The following is a 21,422-nucleotide window of genomic DNA, read 5'->3' as shown; positions in this document are numbered from 1 at the left end:
CTGAGGTCAGTTTGGATTCTACCATTGAAGGTGTCATTCAAATACTGAACAAGTCAGAGGGGTCAAAAATGAAAAACCTGAGGAAAGTTAAGAATAAGCATCAGAAAACATGCAGTTAGTCTATATCAGTTCAACTTTCATGTCTGTTCAATTAAACCAGTTGAGTTCGGTCTGCTTGCAATCAAGCAGTGAATGACAGTATTGTGACATTTTAAAAGAAAACCTAAAAAGCCTTCAACACCCTCACTCTGGGCATGGTTCCAGCCTGTCTTGACAGGTCCCCTGTCTTTACGAGTCAATTTCACACCTGATAGGACCACCTGAGAACGTTCCCCAGAGGCTAAAATCAGAGAGGGTCATCATGTGTACCCTATCCCAATCCACTCTGCTTTGAGACATTACCATAAAAAACAGAATGCATACATAACCACTAGTGAAGTCCTATGGGGCTACATGAGACACTGAAAACTCAATATAATGAACTTTTTCATACAGTATGTGACCGTCTTTGGTGCAACTAAATCATTTTCTTTAATGCTCTAATTATTATATATTCTAAAAATAAATAAATATGTAAGTTATATGTATTATATGTTATTATATACACATACAGTAAAAACATATTAACAAATTCTGGTTAATTCCTTACTTAAATACATATTGTGTTTACATATTTGTAATTTCTCAATGTTGATTTGAGATTCACATCGACATCTCATACACTACAAAAAAGTTAATACACTAAAAAAACAATCTAACTTGGGTTATTTGGCAAATCAGCACTGGGTGAATATTGGACACATGCTGGGTTATTTTGACCCAGGGTTAAACGTTTTTACCCACCATGATGGGTTGTTTAATTTAAGTCATCTATTATTTAACAATTGTTATATTGCGTTCTTAAAATGGGCTAGAAATTAAAAATCAAACACAAAATGACTATAGGCAACAGCAATAATCAAAAGATGAACATTTATTATTAAGCAAGAACTCCCATGGACAAAAGACAAATTGAATTTATTGCAATGAATACAGCATAGTTTACAATATTACATATAAACAATTGATCGTTTAACAACCATTTTAGAAATAAAAAGGCACATTTAAAAATGGCATTCTAATTTAAGTGTATTGAACCGTTCTCTATAATTGCTTTTTACTGAAAGAGTGCTAATCCTCATGCCGGTGTGTCGCCGAAATCTGAGCCGGTGAAGTGCTGATGTTCACGGGGGAGCTGCGATTTCACTACGGCATCAAATCTCCCTCAGTGCCGCTGGCAATGCTACAACGCCACTGCTTTGGGGTATGTCAAATTTAGGGCAGAGCACGCCTCAGAAAACTATGTTTACATTACACCCTGTTTGCATTTCATCTTCAAGTCGAGGAATGGTCAACTCTCAACACTTTCTCTGTGCTGATTTCAATCCCATAATGCAATGCGCAAGCATTTAAGCTAAAGTTCCATAGGAATTAATTGAAGACACTCATTCCGCTGCGCTCGCTACGTGTGGAAACATACTGTTGCTGCGTTTCACTCATAGCTGAGATGGCGTGACTGATTCCAAAACCTGTCCAAATACAAACAATACTGAGATTAGACAACATATTGTAACATCAAATTAAATTACACTCAGTATTATAATGAATAAAATCCATTAATGTTATGCAAGGCAAAGGCGATTTCAGCGTGAAGCAACTGTTGCTGACACAGCTTAAGTTATGTTATGTTACTGACAACTCCTTATGTTGCGTTGCGTAAAATATAACTTACAAAATATTAAAAATGTTATAAATGAAATAAAATGTATACAAACCTTTATTTCCCGGAAAGAATGCAACATACTGGCAGACAGCTCTCTTATGTGGACTTAAATAGCCATAGACTGTAAAAAAAAGATGGACGACGCGTCTCCACTTCCTTCCACTACAGCCAAAGCATCTCAGTATGGCCGCTACCATCTTGAGTAAAAGATGTCATCTGGAGCCAGAGTCTGTATCAAACTCCTACAGACCTAATCAACCATAACGACATGCCACATTTTAAAGCATCAAATTACTAGCTAAAATCAAACTTATCACAAAAACAAACAACTGAAAATATATCAGCGTGATGACAACTACCTTAAATGACCAAAACATCTTTCGGTAAATTGTATTGGAAGTGTAATTTTTTTATTTTTAATATTAACTCATGTCCCATTCGTTTACATGGAGAGGGCAGGGTTTATGACCTGAACTGCAGTGTTGAGAGGTTTTGACCAGCAGTTAGGTAGAAAAAAATAACCAAGCGTTAAAATGACCCAACACTTGGGTATAAATATTAAAAACAACACAATAATAAGTACCCAGCATTTGGATTAAAAAATAAATAAAATAACCCAGCATTTTAGAGTGCATTTTATGACATTTTCATTATAACTCTGGTGTTTTTCTCTGGACATTTACAATTAAATACACCAGTTCAAATATACAGAAATGTATACAATATGCAAAGTGTTTCAAGACCTTACCTGCCTTCTTAGTTTGGCTTTCAATGTTTTACTTTGTATCTAGTACTGCACCTGAATTGGTTCTGTGAAGTACTGAATTTATATCATGCGTTCCAAAAATATACCTAGAATAATAAACAGAACATATATTTGTGTTAACCACACTGGTTGAAATATGCATTTTGAATATTAACATAGCCTACCTTTTAGAGCTAGTTGGCCCACACTCACTGATCACACTGGGCTGCATGGCTTCAGAGTGTACCAGACAGGATATGCTGACACACCCAAATTACAGGAATATTGCCAGTCATTAGAGAATAGACATACAGACGGGGCAGTTTGTCTAGGTGAACTGCAGTTACAAAATAATTGAGAATAATCAGCTGCCCATGAGGCTTCACTTCTCGGCTCTAGCGCCCACTGGTGGGGAAAAAACTGTCTGTTCATTATATTTAAAACAATCCAAATCTTTATGGACTGTCTTGTTTTGAGTGCAGATTACCATAAGAGAGTATGTGAATATTTAAATAAACAATTAAAAGATTAGATATGGAACATAACAGGAAGAATGGTCAAATGTGTGTTGTTCATCATTGTGCAGTGCTCAGTTCACTTTGCTCATTCCCTATTCAACAGCTAGCATGCCAATCAACTCATCGGGGTATAGGAGCTGATGGAGTTAAGTGGCTCTGACTACACATTCAAAGAGCCTGTTAATACACTTATTCATTCAAATGATGTAAAATATGAAAATAATAAATTATATATATATATATATATATATATATTGTAATTTTAAGGACTTAATATATCAGCCAGTATTGTACTTGTCAACTATGTATTGCAAGTCATGCAATGTCCTAAGAATTAATACGCAAAAACAAAGCATGCAAATCAGTTGTGCCTCTTGATGTATACAGGTAACTGTAAACTGTTATGCAACCTGAAGCATTAATATAGAATTAAAATGATGTGCAGTCACAGTTACACACGTGTAATTTTTTTTAAATAACTCTTTAAATATGGCTTGACGGATCAGAATTTAGTTTTAACAATCTGTTTTGAAAACCAGAATTATAACAATAAAATGGTCCCAAACTACCCCCTCTTTTCTCGTAAGAGTCTTTGTGTTTTGAGCTGTCATCAGCGCCCTGGTTTCTGATCAGGGCTTGGAGGAGGTTATCTTCATTAGCTTACCACTTGGCAGCTAATTGCTGGAGCAGGCGAAAACAAAAAGCTCGGTGTCCGTCCCTACATGCTCTGATTGCTCTGGGACAGGGGGAGGCAAAAGTCTGTGTGCACCAAACAGAAGGCCTCACTCTGGCATGACTTGGCAGGCGAGCCTCCTATCCGGTATGAATGTTTGTTTGGTTGTTTTTGGAGATTTGGGTGAACAGGTCTAGGCCAGGGGCACTGAAATCAGCATGGCAGTCTTTTCCTTTTCTTTTCTCTTTTTTGCCAACAGGAGACATACTAAATCCCTTAATTTAGAAGGAAATAGCATATTAGACAAGTGTTGTGGAATCCCTTTGGAATACCAGACAATACATTTCTAGTTTTCCAAGTTTTATGCAGTTCTCGTCAAATAATTTAAATATAGAACACGCTCTACTGGATACATAACTTCAGTCAATCTGTGTAAGCTTTTACACATCTTTGCGGTGAGGAAAATAAAGCAGCTTTATAATGAATCAATGAGTCGGATTGTTTCCACTTATCAAGATCTGGCTTCAATTCAGGGTGAAGGCAGTCAGCAATTGCAATTGCTTTAGTAAAACATGTTCTGGTTCTTCTGCCTCACATGAATGAATCTCAACAAGAAACATATTGTATGGCCTATGATTTCAGTGACATGTTTTTATTAAAACTTCTGTAACATCCCTCTCCTATCTCCATCTGAACTGAACTCATTCCAATGGAAATGACTCCAGCAATTGGACATTAGTTTACCTTATCTTCTTTACTTTGATAGCCTTTGGCTGGCAGGTGAAACAATCAGATCGTTATTTTATTGTAGATATAGGGAGAAAAGCGGGAAGGATTTGATAGGTGTATAGACAAAAGGCAACAAGAGAAGGACTTACTGTCCATAAACTGTCTGAGATACGGTGAAGAAATAAATGCCACGGTACGCCAAAGGGTTCGGCACCTCTGTCTTTTCTCTTTGATGTGTTCAACTATCATCAGAGCTCTGTCCTCCCCAAAGGCGTGATTTGTATGTGGAGGAAGGTGCTGTCACTCAGATGTGCGATGACCCCATCAGATGTCTGTGTTAAATCAGAACACAACTTCACGGTTCAGACTTGAAGTGTTATAAACTCATATTCCTACAATTACAGCTCAGTTAAACACTGCTTCATTCACGTTCACAATCCCAGTCAAGGTGAGACATTGTGTCTTTTGTGTTAAATTACACATTGAGTCCAAACAGGTGAAATTTTGATTAATTCTAATAGGTTGTGACAGGTAAGACAAAACAGACCACCTATGAGACCTATAAGGCATTCGCACATGCTATACAATTTTATACAGTTTCTTGTAGCCTACATGCATCCCCAATTTAAACAACAAAGTCATGATGATCAAACATTATAATACCAGTGTGGTACTACTGAAGTTGTGATGCTGCAACACATAAAACTGTGTTTAGAGATAAACTTGAATTGGAAGAAGGAATGATGAATTTGCATTTGTTCAATTCCAGAAGTCAGGAAAACTTAATTTCATTTCTGAAGCATTACAGGAATCGCTGATAACTACATTAAAGTAAGTAGGGACATCTAGTGGTTGCCCGGCGAAATTGCACTTTTGACTGCATAACCGCCTAACCTGATTTTACCAAGTGAGACATGTTCCTGGGACAACATCGTTGTTGACCCTGGAACAACATTGTGATTAACCAATCAGATTTGAAGAACCAGTTTATAGATTTTGTGAAGTTTATGCTTAAAATCAGTGTTTGGTGCTTGTACATCAGTGTCATTCATCTATCATTTCTTCTGATTTTAGGGATTACTCATGGTTAAGGTTAGGTTTAGTTGTAGGGATATGGTTAAGAATATATTTTGAGTAAAATGTTGTTCCAGGGTCAACAAAATATGTTGACCTAGGAACACATAGGACTTGGCAAAATCAGGACGTGCCTGCATAACCATTTAATAAAAGTGTTGAAAGAACTTTCTTGGTTGAATACATCTTTGACGTTCTGTTAATTAAAACAGAAAATAATTTCAATCTGTCCTACATATTTTAGAGCAAACAGAAAACTACAATGTAAACAACTCAAGTATATAAGGCAAACATATTGTTAGCAAATGAAAAAGATGATTTGAGGGATATGGTACATTCAAGAGGTCCTACAATATCACAACGCTGTTTTCAGTGTTATTGTCACCCAATATTGATTTGGAAAGATACAATTATAATATTGTATCAGCCGAATGATCAACAATCCATATACAACCCATTGAGCAGTCTGTAAATTTATTCCTACTACTGCCGTTTTCATTTTTGAAACCTTAATTGTGGCAATGAGGTAGTCTTCCACTGTAACTGAACTTGTAACTGCTTGTGGCATTCTTATGGAAACATTATTTATTTAATAAGTAATATATATATTTAATAAGTAATATATATATATATATATATATATATATTACTTATTATATATATATATATATATATATATATATATATATATATATATATATATATATATATATATATATATATATATCCTTAGTGAAAACAAAAAGCCAAATATCTGTCACATTTGAAGGCCTCAGAATCAAGACAGTATAACGTTAGTCTGGATTTTCTTTTCTATTGAAATGTGGAAAAGTGGTTGATCAATACGGTTTTGACACTGACAGATACTTAAATGTATACATTTTGGCCCTTCAAAGTCTTGAGCATTTGGTTAAATTTTATTGGATTAAATCTGAGTCTGTACTCTGTAGGAATTATGCTCCTGTCAGGTATTTTCATATAGAAATTGCTGATATCACTAAAAGTTAAACTCATACGCACAAGATGTAATATAAAAAGGCCTAATGTTAGTCTAGAAACTCTGACGGAATCCTTTGGAAAGATGTTTGCACACACCCAACGATAATATCAGTGTGAACTGGAAATGTGAGAGTGTGTGTGGAAACAGCAGCAGATGATCCCCGCCTCTCAGCGACCGAACTCACCCACTCTCCCGTTACCCGGAAGTATGCAGAATTCCCAAAGATGGCGGAGCAAGGTCCGATGGCGATAGCTATGCGGCTAAGAAATCAGCTGCAGAACGTCTACCAGCTCGACCCTTTACGGAACGAGGTGAGTGAGAGGGTCCAAAATCGCTACAGCGGCCCGTCTGTCGCCGCGCGCTTCCCGCGCTTTCTATAAACGCGCGCGAGAGGGGCGATCTGTGTGGCGCGAAAGCCGAGAGATGGAGCGCGAGACATTGATGAGCGTCTGCGCAAGCGTGAGTGTTGCGAAGAATCAGTCCACTGTGTCTAGCGGTTGTGTTTTTGTTCTCCATGGGGAGTTTTTTCTTGACATATCTGTCCCAGCCGAATCTCTTGCGTTGTAGTTTTTCCCTAACGCCATCATTCAGCACACTGATATGCGCTGTTTTGTGCGCTTTTGCTGGAATAAAACGGTGCTCGTTCACGTCGCGTGCTTCGCTGTGATACCCCACATGTTTATTAATGGGGATTGGCCCTGACGAGTGAACAGGTGCATCCATGATCTGCCGCGTGCATTACCGTCAGCGCGTGTCCGTGTTGAACATGTGTGACAGAAAATGCATTTTGTTCTTCAGAATTCAGTCATGGGACGTAAAGTGACTCCTATGATCAAATATGCTTGTCCTGCCGTTTTCTTCGACCTCGAGTCCTTGTTTAAGTGGCTTGCAGTGATCGATAATATTAAACCATTACTCGCATATTTACTTTATGTTTAGCCAATGACAGGCTTCTTAACAAATGATCTGACTCGCTGAAAAGTGAAGCGCGCTTTTGTCGCACCACATTAAGAAGCGAGTGCAAAAAGTTGTACGCAACAAATACATTTTGTTATACATTATTTTCCATGTCGGAATAGACACTGAATGTTAAAATAATTGTGTGTGTGTGTGTGTGTGTGTGTATATATATATATATATATATATATATATATATATATATATATTAACACTTAAACACACAAAGGGTAAAATAAGTATTGACCACGTCACCATTTTTTCATTAAGTATAATGCTAAAGGTGCGGTTGACACAAATTTTTCACCAGATGTTGGTAACAACGCAAGTAATCCATACCTAAAAACAAAACAAAGAAGTTCAGAAATCACCCAGGGAAAAAGTAGCTTATTGAACATGCTTACTGAAATTTATTTAATACTTCGTACAAAAGCCTTTGTTGTTAATGACCGCTTCAGACCGCCTCCTGTATGGAGAAACCAGTCGCATGCATTGCTCAGGTGCAATTTTGGCCCATTCTTCCACACAGTCTTCAAATCTTGAAGGTTCTGTGGGCCTCTTCTATGATTTCTGATCTGTATTTCTTTACATAGATTTTCTGTTGGATTCAAGTCAGGTGATTGGCTGGCCATTCTAGCAGCTTTATTTTCTTTTTCTGAAGCCAATTAGGAGTTTCATTGGCTGTGGTGGGGATCATTGTTTTGCTGAAATGTCCACTCTTGTTTCGTCTTCATCATTCTGGTAGGTGTTGGGACTGAACCAGCTAACCCGCTGTAAATGTGCTTGCAGCAGATATTTATCAACATTGTCTCTGTAAATCGTTCCGTTCATCCTTCCTTCAGTTATATGAATTTTGCCAGTGCCACACCATAATGTTTTTGGGGTGATGTGCACTGCAATTTGATGTGTATTATGGCATGTGTCTCATCTGACCAGACTACAGGCATATTCTCCCAGTATTGCTGCAAACTTTAAAATGAGCTTCAAGATGCTTTTTCTTCAGCAATAGAGTTTTGCATGGTGAGCGTGTATACACACCATGGCAGTTATTTGAAACAATTGTACCTGCTAATTCTAGATCTTTCTGAAGCCCTCCACAAGTGGTTCTTGGCTCTAAAACAACTCTTTTGATAACTATTTTCACTCCGTCAGAAAGCTTGTGAGGAACACCTGGTCGTGGCCGGGTGGTTTCTGGTGAAATATTGTTCTTTCCACATCCGGATTATGGCCCCAGCATTTCTCACTGGAATGTTCAGACGTATTGAAATCCTTCTGTAACCAGTGTCATTGGTATGTTTTGCAGCAGTCAAGTTGTGAAGGTCTTGAGAGTGCTCTTTGCTTTTACCTATCATGAACTGTTTCTCATGTGACAAGTTGGTTATAAGACATCTTTTTATAGGCCATCACTTGAGACTGAAACAGCTAATATTAATTTCCACTGACAAGGGACAGGATTGCTTTCTAATTTCTGATAGATTTCAGCTGGTGTCTTGGCCATTACATTACATTTTGTCATTTACCAGACGCTTTTATCCAAAGATACTTACAAATGAGGACAAAACCAACAAAAGAGCAATAATATGCAAGTGGTATATTCGTATATTATTATACCGTAGTTAGATTTACATTTCATAAAGAAATGTACAGCATTTTGTCCAAGTAATAATAAAAGGCCAAATTTAATAATTTTAAATATCATTTTGTAAAAAAAAAAAAATTGAATTGAATTGTGAAATCAAAATCATGAATCGAATCGATTTGTGAGTTGAGCGAATCGTTACATCCCTAGAAAATGATACATTTTTATATTAAATATATTTATATATGATAATTTATATGAATATAAATACATACCCAGGGGTGCACATATTTTTTTCAGCCTGGTACTCGTAAGAGAACCTGGAGATTTGGTTTGGTCTTCACACTGCAAATAGACGGACCCATTAAATGCTACTATAAAAAAAAAATATATATATATATAATAATAGTTATAATATTATTACACTTTATTTAGTTTAAAAAAATATATAGTAAATAAACTAAATAATAGTGTGTGATCATATTAAAAATAAAAAGCAGTCGTAGTATTAAATAAAATGCTAATATTTACTACTACTTTGTTTGTTTGCCTCTTTAAGAAGAATCGCTTTATGTATTCCCCAATTTTAAGTTGCTTTTGGAAAAAAGCGTCTAAAAATAAATAAAAGCGTTTTCATCATATTCAAACTTCAAAAAAAAAATCAGCAGGCTTTTATTTTGGCGGGTTGCCAGCAAGTAAGTAAACGCGCTTCTTGATTTAGTGCTGCTGCTGATTAAAGACAGGGGGCAGGGTTTTGGCTAGCCATTTTGTCACTTTGACAGCGAATAACTTTACATCTGAGGCATTTAAAGACTCCATTTGTCCATTAATTATTTCTAAAGAACCACGAAATTGTATAAAAGGCTTCGTTACCTTGTATCTCACGTTATGGCCCCGTAGAAGCAGTTTTTGTAAAAAAAAAAAAATAGGCTAACGATTGCATCATAACCTGCGACTCTCTGTTCGCACAGTAGATAAATAACAGTATGGACAGGAGGAGAAGCTCGCAGGCAATCTTTTACAGTCTATGAGGCGCAGCGGTTAGAAGACTTACAATTGTCAGACAGGTTGCTCACGTGACATCTACGTCATCAAGCTCAGTTTGAGTCTGCGCAGTACGCTCGACCCCCAGGAAGTGCGTGCTTCTAATTGACTTCACTTGTCTCCGTTAAATCCAATGGGGTCGCTGTGTCCATTTCTTTTACTGTTTATGATTAAAGAGCGTCAGTGGATGAATGTCACAGTTTTGTATTGTGCTTTGAAACAGTAGGCATTGCCTATATTTATGCTTTCAGGTTGAAAATAAAACTTATATAGTACAGTTTGTGATCTAAAATGGTAATTGTGCATTGACAGCTGTCAACCAAGTCGGTACGCAAATGTGCTGTCAGAACATTTATATTACGCATATTTTATTTTGGTCACGCATGAGGACCTGCGGACCACTTATGTGCACCCCTGTATATACATGTAAATATTTTCAAAACATTTGCTGTATGTGTGTCTTTATATATACATTATAAATATAAACACTACTGCATATACATATATTATGTAAACTGTTTTTTTCAAATGCAATTTAAATCACGATTAATCATTTGACAACACTAATATAGATATATATATAGTCTTAGTTTTAAAATTTAGTTTTAAATTAAGTGTTACTCTTTTGCATAATAGTCCTGCTGTTTATCAAATGAAAAGTATGAAAATCCACATAGTCTTATAAATAATTATGTGGTCATAGAAATGTAGTTTAGCAATTTTAGCATGTCACAACCGGACACTGCTGAAGCGGCTTTAGATTTGACTGAACTATTTGTATATGTAGGGCAGGCTAAATAGAAATTATACAATGGATGTCTTTTTTTCTCTCTATTTGTCACATTTCACATGTTTTCAAGAGTTCCTCTCACCAAAATAAGTCTTTTGGAAGGAAAAACTTTTAATGTTTTTTTTTTTCAGTTATGAATGATAGTTTTTCCAAACTGGCTGGGCTTTGCAGAAGGTCACAGATGAGGACGCCAAGGATAAACTTAAAAATCTGTCTTATTTAAACGGTTCAACATGGGATAACAATATTACACTGTAGATATTCATGCAGAATGTCACAATGATCTCAAACTACCCATTTGTTTTACAGGAAGAAGTTAAAATAAAGATAAAGGACCTAAATGAACACATTGTGTGCTACCTCTGTGCAGGATACTTTATCGACGCAACCACAATCACAGAATGCCTCCATACATGTAAGCATTTCTCTCCAAATAACATATAACAATAACTCTCAAATGAACACAGATTTATAGCAGCCTACATCTCAGTTATCATTTGTGATACATGCAGAAGAAATTCCTAAGCTGTGTTGTTAAACTGAATACTTACTCATATTCACTCCACCATCTCTCTGCAGTCTGCAAGAGTTGCATTGTGAAGTATCTCCAGACCAGCAAGTATTGTCCGATGTGTAACATCAAAATCCACGAAACACAGCCATTGCTGAATCTAAAGCTGGACAGAGTTATGCAAGACATTGTCTACAAACTAGTCCCAGGTCTACAAGAGAGTGAGTACAGTGAATTGGATCATTTGAACCTGAGTATGAATTTGTCTCCTGCTCAGTCGTGGTTAAATATCCATCTGGTCTTCTCAGGTGAAGACAAACGAATTAAAGAATTCTATCAGTCACGAGGTCTTGAACGCATCCTACAGCCGTCTGGAGAAGGTCAGTGACACCATGTGGATAGATGCTGCGGTTGATTTGATTTTATTAAGTTTGTTATTAAGTATGTTTGTGTTTTCTTGTAGATTCAGTTCCAGATAATACGGGATTACCCTACACAAGCTTTGACCACTCCAAAGCACATTTCTACAGATACGATGAACAGGTCTCTCTGTGTTTGGAGAGGCAAAGGTAGGAAGACAGCAGCAAAGCTTATTGTGTTTTTCCCCCACAACTTATCTTTTTACACTTTGAGATTCTTTGTTAAAGAAATTAATACTTTTATTCATCAAGAATGCATTAAATTGCTAAAAAAAAATAAAAAAATACAATAAAGACATTTATAATATTTGTCATTTTTAACTGGATAATTTTACATTTTGAATATTAAAAACCGTAGCTTCACCTTAATGGTACCAAACTTGGTGACTTTTATGGGACTTGGTATATGAACACAAAACAAATTGAGGGCATGATATGCCCAAATAAATTGGTATGGCTATAACCATGTAGCCAAAATGAGTCAGAAGACTGAAATAAGAGGTTAAAGTAAGATCAGACCCAGTCTGTTACAGTCGGTTCAGACCCAGTTTTTGTTACATTTTTATAGAATTGTTATGTTTTGTGTAACAATCTGTTTTCTGTGTTTAGGTTTGAATGTGGTAATAATAATGCAAAAACCTACACTTCAAATCAACATTTAAAACAACAAAAAATATAAACCTTGACAAAAAGTAGTCTTTGAGAATGCCTTAAAGCTGCAGTAGGTAACTTTTGTAAAAATATATTTTTTACATATTTGTTAAACCTGTCATTATGTTCTGACAGTAGAATATGAGACAGATAATCTGTGAAAATATCAAGCTCCTCTGGCTCCTCCCAGTGGTCCTGTTGCCATTTGCAGAAAGTAATCCGCTCCCGGTAAGAAACAACCAATCAGAGCTGCGGTCCGTAACTTTGTTTGTGTTCAAAATGTAAAAAAATGTATATAATAAGCGAGTACACCATGAATCCGTTTTCCAAACCGTGTTTTTAGCTTGTCCTGAATCACTAGGGTGCACCTATAATAAGTGTTTATATTCTGACTATTTTAGATTGCTTCGGGGGTACCGCGACGGAGTAACCCAGTACCTTTGTGATTCTTCATAGACATAAACAGAGAGAAGTAGTTCCGGCTACAATGTTCTTCCGCAAGACACAAGCAGTTCTGTTTATTAACCGCTAGAGCGTCAAAAGTTCCCTACCGCAGCTTTTATATACATTTAAATCCCCAACCTAATAACAGTAAACAATTATTTACAAAAACAACTAAAGAATTCACAAAACTCTCTATAGAGTCCTACAGGAATCTAGTGGTTAAATTTATATAAAAATAAATATGGTAAAAATATTTGTACTAATTAGTACCATGAAATTCTCTCAAAATACAAAAGGGAAAAAAAATGAACAAAAATATATTAGATTGATTTTACCAAAGGAAAAAAAAAGTTACATTTCAGGTGTCCGGTCCCAAATGAGGGGGTAAAAAAAATACTGTTCTTTTGAACTTTCTATCTATCAAAGAATCCTTTTAAAAAGAATCCCAGTTTCCACAAAATTATTAAACAGCACAAATGCTTTCAGCATTGATAATAATAAGAAGAAATGTTTCTTGAGAAGCACATCAGCATATTCAAATGAAAATTCAGCTTTGCATCACAGGAATAAATTGCATTTTTAAATATTCTTAATATAGAAAACAGTTAATTAATGCAGCCTTGGTGAGCATAAGAGACTTCTTTTAAAACATAAAAAATTGTACTAGCTTAAAGCTTTTGAATGGCTAGTGTAGGTGCATCAAAATAATCCTATTACAATCCTATTTCATCTTGTTTTTACAGCTCATCATTTTCTGGGAAAGACAAAAATAAATTAACTCTCCAGGTAAGACAACAGCCGGAGAAGGAATATGAATGTACATTGATTCACTCTCAGGAAAATATTAACATTGGTTTTTTATTTTTATATATTAGAATAAATGATACATTTGTTTATTTTATATTGTTATATTTTATATTGTTCCTGCAGCAGAAATTTGTGCGTTGTTCTGTCAGGGCTGAGGTACGACATCTGAGGAAAGTGTTATGTCATCGACTTAACGTGGAAAAACATCAGGTATGATTTATTTTTATATATTTTTTTCTCTGCCTTTCTTTATAGAGCCATTGCTTTTACATTTGAATACCAGAAAGCCACATAACTGTGGGAGTTTTACATCACATTCAGTTCAATCATTCCTAGTGTATCTATCTATCTATCTATCTATCTACAAACACACACACACATTTTTGTTGTTAGCGAACGTAACTAAGACACTGTATTAGACAAAAAGACTACTTTTGATTATGTAAATGCATGTATGATTTATACATCCCAATTAGGACAATTTGTTGTTCAATTCTATAATAGAATCAAAGTTCAAATAGGATGACCAGCTAAAAATAGATTTTTTTTAATTGTGAAATGTATTTGGGAGAGAGAGATTTTTAACTAAACCTCTCATTGTTTCCATCCTTCTGCCCTGTTGTCTTCTCTCTTCATTGTGTGCTCTTTGTTGCTGCAGGTCCAGATGTTATTCAATAACGAGTCTCTCCCAGATCACATGACCATGAAGCGTCTCTGGCTGTCTCACTGGTTTGGAAAGGTATTGTAGTCTCAAGCGTCTCCAGCTAATTTCATACCGCATTCTTGCACACTATCAGCCCGTTTGCCTTCCCCTGTAGGTGGGACCTTCATTTCTGTAGTGATTTACTGTGCTCTGTTTTACTCACTGAAAGAATCTTCTGAGGGGAATCACAGGCAGAGATTTATTAGTACTAGGAGAAGCCATATGCTTGATGTCGCCTTATGGTCTGAAATATGCAGTGGAAGTGCTATTCTACATATTGTTTCATGGTGTTTGGGGTGTCAAAGCGTTGTGAGAATTTAGCACAAGTAATTCCATGCTTCATACGTTTTTAAGAGCGTCGGATGAAGTTCTGCCCACAGTCTCTGTTTTTTAGTATCAGTCAAAACTACGGATAGTTTGTTAAAGCTTTCATTCATGTTCTGTTTTCCTCTGTCTCCCTTTTAGGCACAACCACTGGTACTCCATTATGCTATAAAAGACAAACGGACAAGATAGGATTATGTGAAAATATCAACTGGTGTAAATATTTTGTATTTCACATATTCTATTTTAATAGCTTTCTGTGCACATATACTTATTTTTTTTGTTTTGTATTTTTTAAAATAAATTTTAAGTGGTAAAAAATATTGGATTCATTTTGTATTATATGTATGTGTGTGTACTTTTCTCTCTTTTTTTACTTGAATTACTTAAGTGCAAGATGTAAACAAATATTTAATCTCTATATGAACAGAAATTATGTGTAGTCTTGTTGAAGTCGAAATGAAGACTTTTGCCATTTGTATTTAGATCGCCAGTGTTTTTAGAAATGAACCACTAGAGTGCAGTGTTGGTCTTCAAGAGAGCCCAAACACCGGTCTCCTTCGGTCACCTCACGATGACTGTTAGGATCATCTCAGGGCATTTTTCATCTCTGAATATGTAGCGATCTGAAGATGCAATAGCCTAAAGACCTTCGGCAGAATGTCTAGAAGAATCGCAGTAGCCTAATATATATATACAAAATATGCTTTTATATAACTCGTACAATAATTACGGCAAATTACTAATTCTGTTATAACTGTGAAAAACGCTTTAAATGTCTCGAGAAAAAAAAAAAACAGCTGTTTTGTTGATCAATATAATTGTGGGGAAATGCTACAGGCTATGTTTAGGCTACGTACATTTCTTCTCATATTTTATTATTTGCCAGGTAAGTTTTACAATTTATCTAGCCTTATTTTTGTAGGCTGCAATATCAGTTTCTCTCTCTCTCTCTCTCTCTCTCTCTCTCTCTCTCTCGAGCTTTCTTAAAAAATAAAAAATAAACGTATTTCTACACGTAGGCCTATTTGTTCTTTAGACCGAATAGCTGACACTAAATATATTTTACCACAGTAAATTCGTCCAGATTTACAGCTGAATTGGGCTAATCATTTTGCGTGTCAAACACGTAGGCCTACAATGATGTTACTTTGTGCCATTTTGTCAACAAATTGTAGTAGGCTATCACAATATGAATAACAGGATTTTTTTTTTCCTCTTGTAGGCCTAATTAAGTCATGTAGATTACACTCGTGCTATGCATTGAAACACACGACTCTGCTCCCCTCTGCTTCCATCGAATAACCTTTTTTTTCTAAAATGAAAATTAAGTATTATGTAGCTTTTTGCAATTGGGCCTAGGCCTACTTTATTTAAAATTAAACATTCAGGCTACAGTTTATATACGCATATTAAATGTAACCATTGAAGAAAACTAAATAAAATGTAACACGTTTTTTCGCTCTTGCAAAAAGGACATAATAGCCTACATAAACGTCGAAAACTGCTTAAAAACGGATTCAAGCGCATGACTGAATGTATGATTTTATTCGTTCTTTCTTTATAATAACTAACAACCTTAAACGTTTAACGAAGTGTCGCCTTAAAGATGAAGATGATGACGATAGTGTTAAATAACATTCAATAATAATGAAGTTGGCAACGTTTCTGGAAGCATTAATTGATTAATTAGTATTATTTTTATAAGGCTGTTAATAATAGCCTATTTATATTATTATTATTTCTGGCATTCTTTTTTCATAGGCTATTGAATTTTCCATTATGAAGACTTTAAATGAAAACAGTAGGCTGATTATTTTAATAGGCTTATATCTGTTACAAAGCACACACTGCGTTTCCATACGTCTGTCGCGAATCCACTAACAACTAGATTACTTTTACATGAATGAAAAGTTTAACTCTATAGGCTACATTTTTGCATAAATTCTATTTAGGCTAACACGGCAAAACTCGCTCTCTAAAGTGAAGCACCGATCTATCGTCCAAGGGACCGTTCAGCGCTTTTAACGCGCTTGGATGTTTGCTCGGATGTTTTCACACTGTGAAATCACGGCTTTCAGTCGTCATAGTCCAGCCGCATTCATATTCATATACCATCAAATTCCAGTCATCTCGATCTCAGTAGGAACCCGAAGCATTTGAGCTATTGTGCGGACTTCAATCGCAGCAGAAAACAGAAAACAGCGCGAGAATGTGCGCTGCCTCGACAGCTCTGAGAACTCCGGCTCTCTGGCGAGTCTTTCCACAAAGCGCTCATAAAAATCTACTTGACTTTTCAACCCCAACTATTCCAAGCGATTAGGCCAATTGTACTTCCATCTTCTCACTGCCCAAAAACGGCTGTCTTGATCTGCTCACAACTGACACAAATGGGCCGAAACAAATTCGGCAGACCAGGATGCAACAATCCTCTTCATTTCCACCGGCTTCCTATTGAGATTTATTCATTAGGAACCGCATGCAAATCATCTGCTATTCATGGGCGTTTTTAACACACGGGCACAGATGTGGGGTATTATTTGGGCTCGACCGACTGAAACTGTCATTGCGCGCTCAAAGGCGGGTTAACCTAATCAATCATGTTGACTAGTTTGTGTTAGAGAAGATTCATAAACCATATGGCGCGAGGAGGACAGCAAGCTTTATGTTGTCCTCGTGACAATGTGAGAGGGGGAACCTTGTTCAATTGTCCTAATTAAGATTCAAGCACTTAACACACACAGAAACTCTTCTTAACACACACAATGGAGCGATGTGTAAAAGTGCTCTGCCTCTCTCAGCTGTTTAACTCCACGAGAGTGTGCCATAAAATCATTTGCATAAAATAAAACATTTTATGCATGGCAGCTTATCCTTATTACAATTTTAATTTTGAAATTTTAGGTGGACCTAAACGCAGTTTGCAGTTTAATTACCAGCAAAAAAAAAAAAAAAAGTGTTAAGACCAAGATAATTATTTGTGTTGGGGAATAAAAAAAATGTTGTAGCTTAATGATGTATATTAAAAAATGTAAGTGATTTTGTTAATATCTTTCAAATAAAATTGTATTTCCTATATCCACAGGATTTATAGGGAAATTATTATTTTATAATCCAGCTCAGCATACAATGCATGATTAAACTCAAGGTAAGGAAACATTGTGAAATTACATATACCCTTTATTTACATAAATGAAGATTAAATAGAATGTTACAATAAATTTAACGAGTTAGATGCATCATAATTTGTTATATATACACACACAACCTTGTCCTTGCATTGTTTAGGACATACATTTTGTTTATTTATTTTTTGTAATAATTTGTTAATAATGCCAGTAGGAAATGTGCAAGGAACTGGGATATATAATGTAAAACTTTGGGAAATGAGTCTTGCCAATTACAATGTAGAAACAAGACTGAATAAATTCACTTTCTGATGACTTCTGAAATTATTTATAAATATATAATTCTATTCAGCTGAGAATTTAATTGAAAATCACTTTTGGCATAGAGTTTCTACAGCGGTCATAAATGTGTTGAGGTGTAAACAACTGCAAACGTTTCCTTCGAAAAACGAGAAATAAAGCTTAAAATGTACATACACATGTTGCAGTCTTGATACTGTACCATTTATCTCTAAGCATTTCTCAGATCTTAATGAAAATGTATTCCTTAAACCATGTCTTCGATCTGGACATCAGAACGTTGAGGTCCTTTTAATAAATTAAAAATAAGAGAGACAAAACTTTCCTTGCATTACAAGTTCTTCTGCAGAGTCCGTGCAAAAGTTGTGAAAAATGCCCTTCTCTGAAAACAAGGGCCTGCTTTTAATCGTCCACCTCAATTTCCTCGTCCTCCTCTGAGAATTCGTCTGTGGTTTGGCCTCTGGATGAGGATGGGGACTGTGGAAAGGCTCTTGGGGAAAGGCTGGGAGAAATGGGCCCAGAGCCACCGTGAGGGTCTTCCATGTCCTCCATGGACACTAGTTTCTCCAATGCCTGTGGTGGGATTTTCTTGAGGGACTCCACATCCGCCTTCATCTCCTCCAGGTCTCTCTTGAGCTTGGCCCGGCGGTTCTGGAACCAGGTGATGACCTGCGCGTTGGTCAGACCCAGCTGCTGTGCGATCTGGTCTCTGTCAGCCGGTGAAAGGTATTTCTGGTACAAAAAGCGCTTTTCCAGCTCGTAGATCTGGTGGTTGGTGAAGGCCGTGCGGGACTTCCGTCGTTTTTTGGAGGCCTGTCTTTGGCCGAAGGCATTGAGATGTTCACGACCTTTAAATGGAAAGAAAGGAGAGTTGATTTCCAGGAACACATGACAGGAATAACACAGGCGGCGAGTGTGGGTCACAATTCAGAATAACTTTCATCAGTAAGTCATTCCCAGACACTGTAAAGCTACTGCTCATTCAGTAAACTGAAACATGAACTTACAGCAACATGTGCAAATTTCCCATTATTTAAATGCACATTGACTTGATTTGTGAAGCATTCTTCTCGCAGGTTATTTGGAAGCTCTTTGATGGCCCTATTTTTGGCTGTACATGGTTCTTGAGTGGATATTTGGTTCTTAAAAAGTCTTTAATGGTACATTTATAGGTTCTTTAGATCAGTGTTTTAGATTCTAGGATCTTTCAAGCAACATAACAGATTGTAAATGTTTATTTTGTTTTGTAGAACTTAAAAAGGTTAACAGGCTGCAAAATTCTGTTTGGTTCAAATTAGAACCTTTATTTTTAAGAGTGTACACACTGTTGTGTTAGCTATTTGATAGGCCGCAGTTGTTCAATCCAGCTGCATAACAGCTGTTTTTGAAAAAAAGGGGGAGAAACTTTCCAAAACATCTGAACTATTGATCGCCAAGTAAATTCGAAATATTTGATGTGTTAATCAAGCAGCCTATCACGCCACAGAACTGCCCTCAATCTTATTACCGACGACCTTTACCGTTAGCGTGACCCACTAAGACAGTTCTGCAAAGTCAACACGAACGTCATGACTGTTTTCAGTAAATGTGTCAAGTGAACATGAATGATTTCCATCCCTTTAACATTCTTGTAAAGGCACGGTGCGTTCTTTCATGGTAAGCTGTATTTCTGAAAGAATTGGTTCTGTAGAAACCATCATTTTAATGTATCATGAACCAGTATACTGTTATTTTATCCTCCAAAGAACAATTTAGCAACGCAAAATCCCTATATAATAAGAAAGAGTTTCTTTTGCTCGACAATCGAATAACCTTTAAAAAATTTTGAGGGGTAGGTGACATTCCTTAAATACTGACATTCCCACTCGAGGAATCACTGTTGACATTTAGTTAAAAAAAAATATAAAAAAATTGGAGCAATGTAATATCTGAAAATGTGTATAACAAAATAGGCCGGGGTGAAACTGGTTAAAATTGAACCTAAATTATATATATATATATATATATATATATATATATATATATATATATATATATTAAGAAACATATTTATAGGCCTATTATTTGTATTTATATATAAGCTACTTTATAATATTGTTATATATAATATATATATATATATATATATATATATATATATATATATATATATATATATATATATATATGCATACAACCAGTTGTAAAATCCACATAGCCTATAATCGCTACCGCTACAATAACACACTTCCAAAAGTAGCTACCACTAACATTAACTTTAACAATTTTCGCGTTTAAAACTCGAACACTAATTCGTAAACAAAATCCGAATGCAAAACAACAAACAAACAAACAAAAAAAGACAGAACATTTTACCTTCTGCAGCTTGTATAACGCTGACTTCCAGCCCCTTAAATGTTTTGCTCGCTAGCTCCTCCAGAGCGCACAACGGCGAGGACGGAGCGCTGATCCCGTTCCGAGACGCGCTCGAGACGGTCACTTTCTCCAGCACGCGCGGAGGACACAGACTACCGACGGACTTCTTGACGGAAGGTTTATTTAAGATATCCTCAATGCTGAACGGGGTGAGAGGCTTGTTGGAGTTGGCCGGAGGTGGGAGTTGGTCCAAGGGACCCCGCCGCCTCTCCTCGCCGCTGGACTGCAAAACGGAGCCTGCCTTCATGTCTTTAGAGCTGGAGGTCATCTCAGTCCCAAGCAACTATTTCGAATAGAAGTCACCTAGTTCGCTTACTCTTGTTTATGCATACAAAAGCCTGGCCTATTCCCTTTTCTTTAAACAGAATCGTTGTTCTTCCTCAGTCTGAAGTGGCTCTCCAAAAGCACCATGCTTCAGGCGTCACAGCCACCCGAACTTTAGTCCTCATATGCGGTTCCAGTCTTCTCTGAGCTACTCCATGAAGGTCTTCAGCATGTGCAGCCGTGTCTCAAGGAGGCTCAAAACAGCAAGCAACCGCTAACGAGTTCTTGTTGATTGCTTTTGTGAAGTTCAATTAGAGAAACACTACACTACTTGCTGACCCTCTGCTCCGTCTTAAAGGGACAGACCATAATAATGAATTGGACCGAGAATAGGAGGAGTTTCCCCCTGAAGTTTAAAGAGAGGGGAGATGGCTCGGGATGTTTATGCATCTGTTGATGCATCCCACTCCCACTTAGGGCAAACCACGTGCTCCACGCCTATACCTCCCTGAAAAGGGAGAGTGCTCTCATTAACACCAATACAAGCCTTCTCTATATGTCAACGTGTCTGCTGATCTCTTCAAT

At 36.5% G+C, this 21,422-nt stretch overlaps 2 protein-coding genes and 1 long non-coding RNA gene across 7 annotated transcripts; 1 reads left to right on the top strand and 2 right to left on the bottom strand.

The window, feature by feature from the left end:
• Positions 1-999: 999 nt before the first annotated feature.
• On the bottom strand, positions 1,000-6,825 carry LOC127971464 (uncharacterized). 3 transcript variants are annotated; one of them, XR_008156861.1, is made up of 4 exons: positions 6,686-6,825; positions 2,693-4,759; positions 1,815-2,614; positions 1,000-1,568 (listed from the first exon to the last, which is right to left on the bottom strand). It is a non-coding gene; the product is annotated as an uncharacterized LOC127971464 (long non-coding RNA). The 3 variants fall into 3 exon arrangements; XR_008156860.1 differs by having other exon boundaries at positions 1,815-3,973; positions 4,577-4,759; XR_008156859.1 differs by having other exon boundaries at positions 1,815-4,759.
• On the top strand, positions 6,672-15,053 carry LOC127971460 (polycomb group RING finger protein 1-like). 3 transcript variants are annotated; one of them, XM_052574473.1, is made up of 9 exons: positions 6,672-6,812; positions 11,181-11,286; positions 11,451-11,603; positions 11,691-11,762; positions 11,846-11,951; positions 13,640-13,682; positions 13,830-13,913; positions 14,362-14,442; positions 14,872-15,053. In XM_052574473.1, exons 1-9 carry the CDS (start codon positions 6,726-6,728, stop codon positions 14,920-14,922), a joined length of 783 nt encoding a protein of 260 aa, XP_052430433.1. In that variant the 5' UTR covers positions 6,672-6,725; the 3' UTR covers positions 14,923-15,053. The 3 variants fall into 3 exon arrangements, with proteins under 3 accessions (XP_052430433.1, XP_052430432.1, XP_052430434.1); XM_052574472.1 differs by having other exon boundaries at positions 13,827-13,913; XM_052574474.1 differs by lacking the exon at positions 6,672-6,812 and adding an exon at positions 6,818-6,960 and having other exon boundaries at positions 13,827-13,913.
• A 2,836-nt stretch (positions 15,054-17,889) lies between these two features.
• On the bottom strand, positions 17,890-21,211 carry lbx2 (ladybird homeobox 2). Its single transcript, XM_052574475.1, has 2 exons — positions 20,514-21,211; positions 17,890-19,006 (listed from the first exon to the last, which is right to left on the bottom strand). The coding sequence occupies exons 1-2, from the start codon at positions 20,839-20,841 to the stop codon at positions 18,561-18,563; spliced, it is 774 nt and encodes a 257-aa protein (XP_052430435.1). The 5' UTR covers positions 20,842-21,211; the 3' UTR covers positions 17,890-18,560.
• Between the last annotated feature and the right edge of the window lie 211 nt (positions 21,212-21,422).

This window comes from Carassius gibelio, chromosome B14 (assembly GCF_023724105.1).
Source record: "Carassius gibelio isolate Cgi1373 ecotype wild population from Czech Republic chromosome B14, carGib1.2-hapl.c, whole genome shotgun sequence".
NCBI lineage: Eukaryota > Metazoa > Chordata > Actinopteri > Cypriniformes > Cyprinidae > Carassius > Carassius gibelio.
This window is presented reverse-complemented; position numbering and strand designations above follow the sequence as displayed.

What these genes read in the sequence shown, in the direction of transcription:
- LOC127971460 (XM_052574472.1), top strand. Translation starts at nt 6,726, where the DNA reads ATGGCGGAGCAAGGTCCGATGGCGATAGCTATGCGGCTAAGAAATCAG. An exon ending in AAAATAAATTAACTCTCCAG is followed by an intron (nt 13,683 to 13,826) that starts GTAAGACAACAG and finishes TTGTTCCTGCAG; the next exon opens with CAGAAATTTGTGCGTTGTTC. An exon ending in TGTCTCACTGGTTTGGAAAG is followed by an intron (nt 14,443 to 14,871) that starts GTATTGTAGTCT and finishes TCTCCCTTTTAG; the next exon opens with GCACAACCACTGGTACTCCA.
- lbx2 (XM_052574475.1), bottom strand. Translation starts at nt 20,841, where the DNA reads ATGACCTCCAGCTCTAAAGACATGAAGGCAGGCTCCGTTTTGCAGTCC. An exon ending in CGTTATACAAGCTGCAGAAG is followed by an intron (nt 19,007 to 20,513) that starts GTAAAATGTTCT and finishes TTCCATTTAAAG; the next exon opens with GTCGTGAACATCTCAATGCC.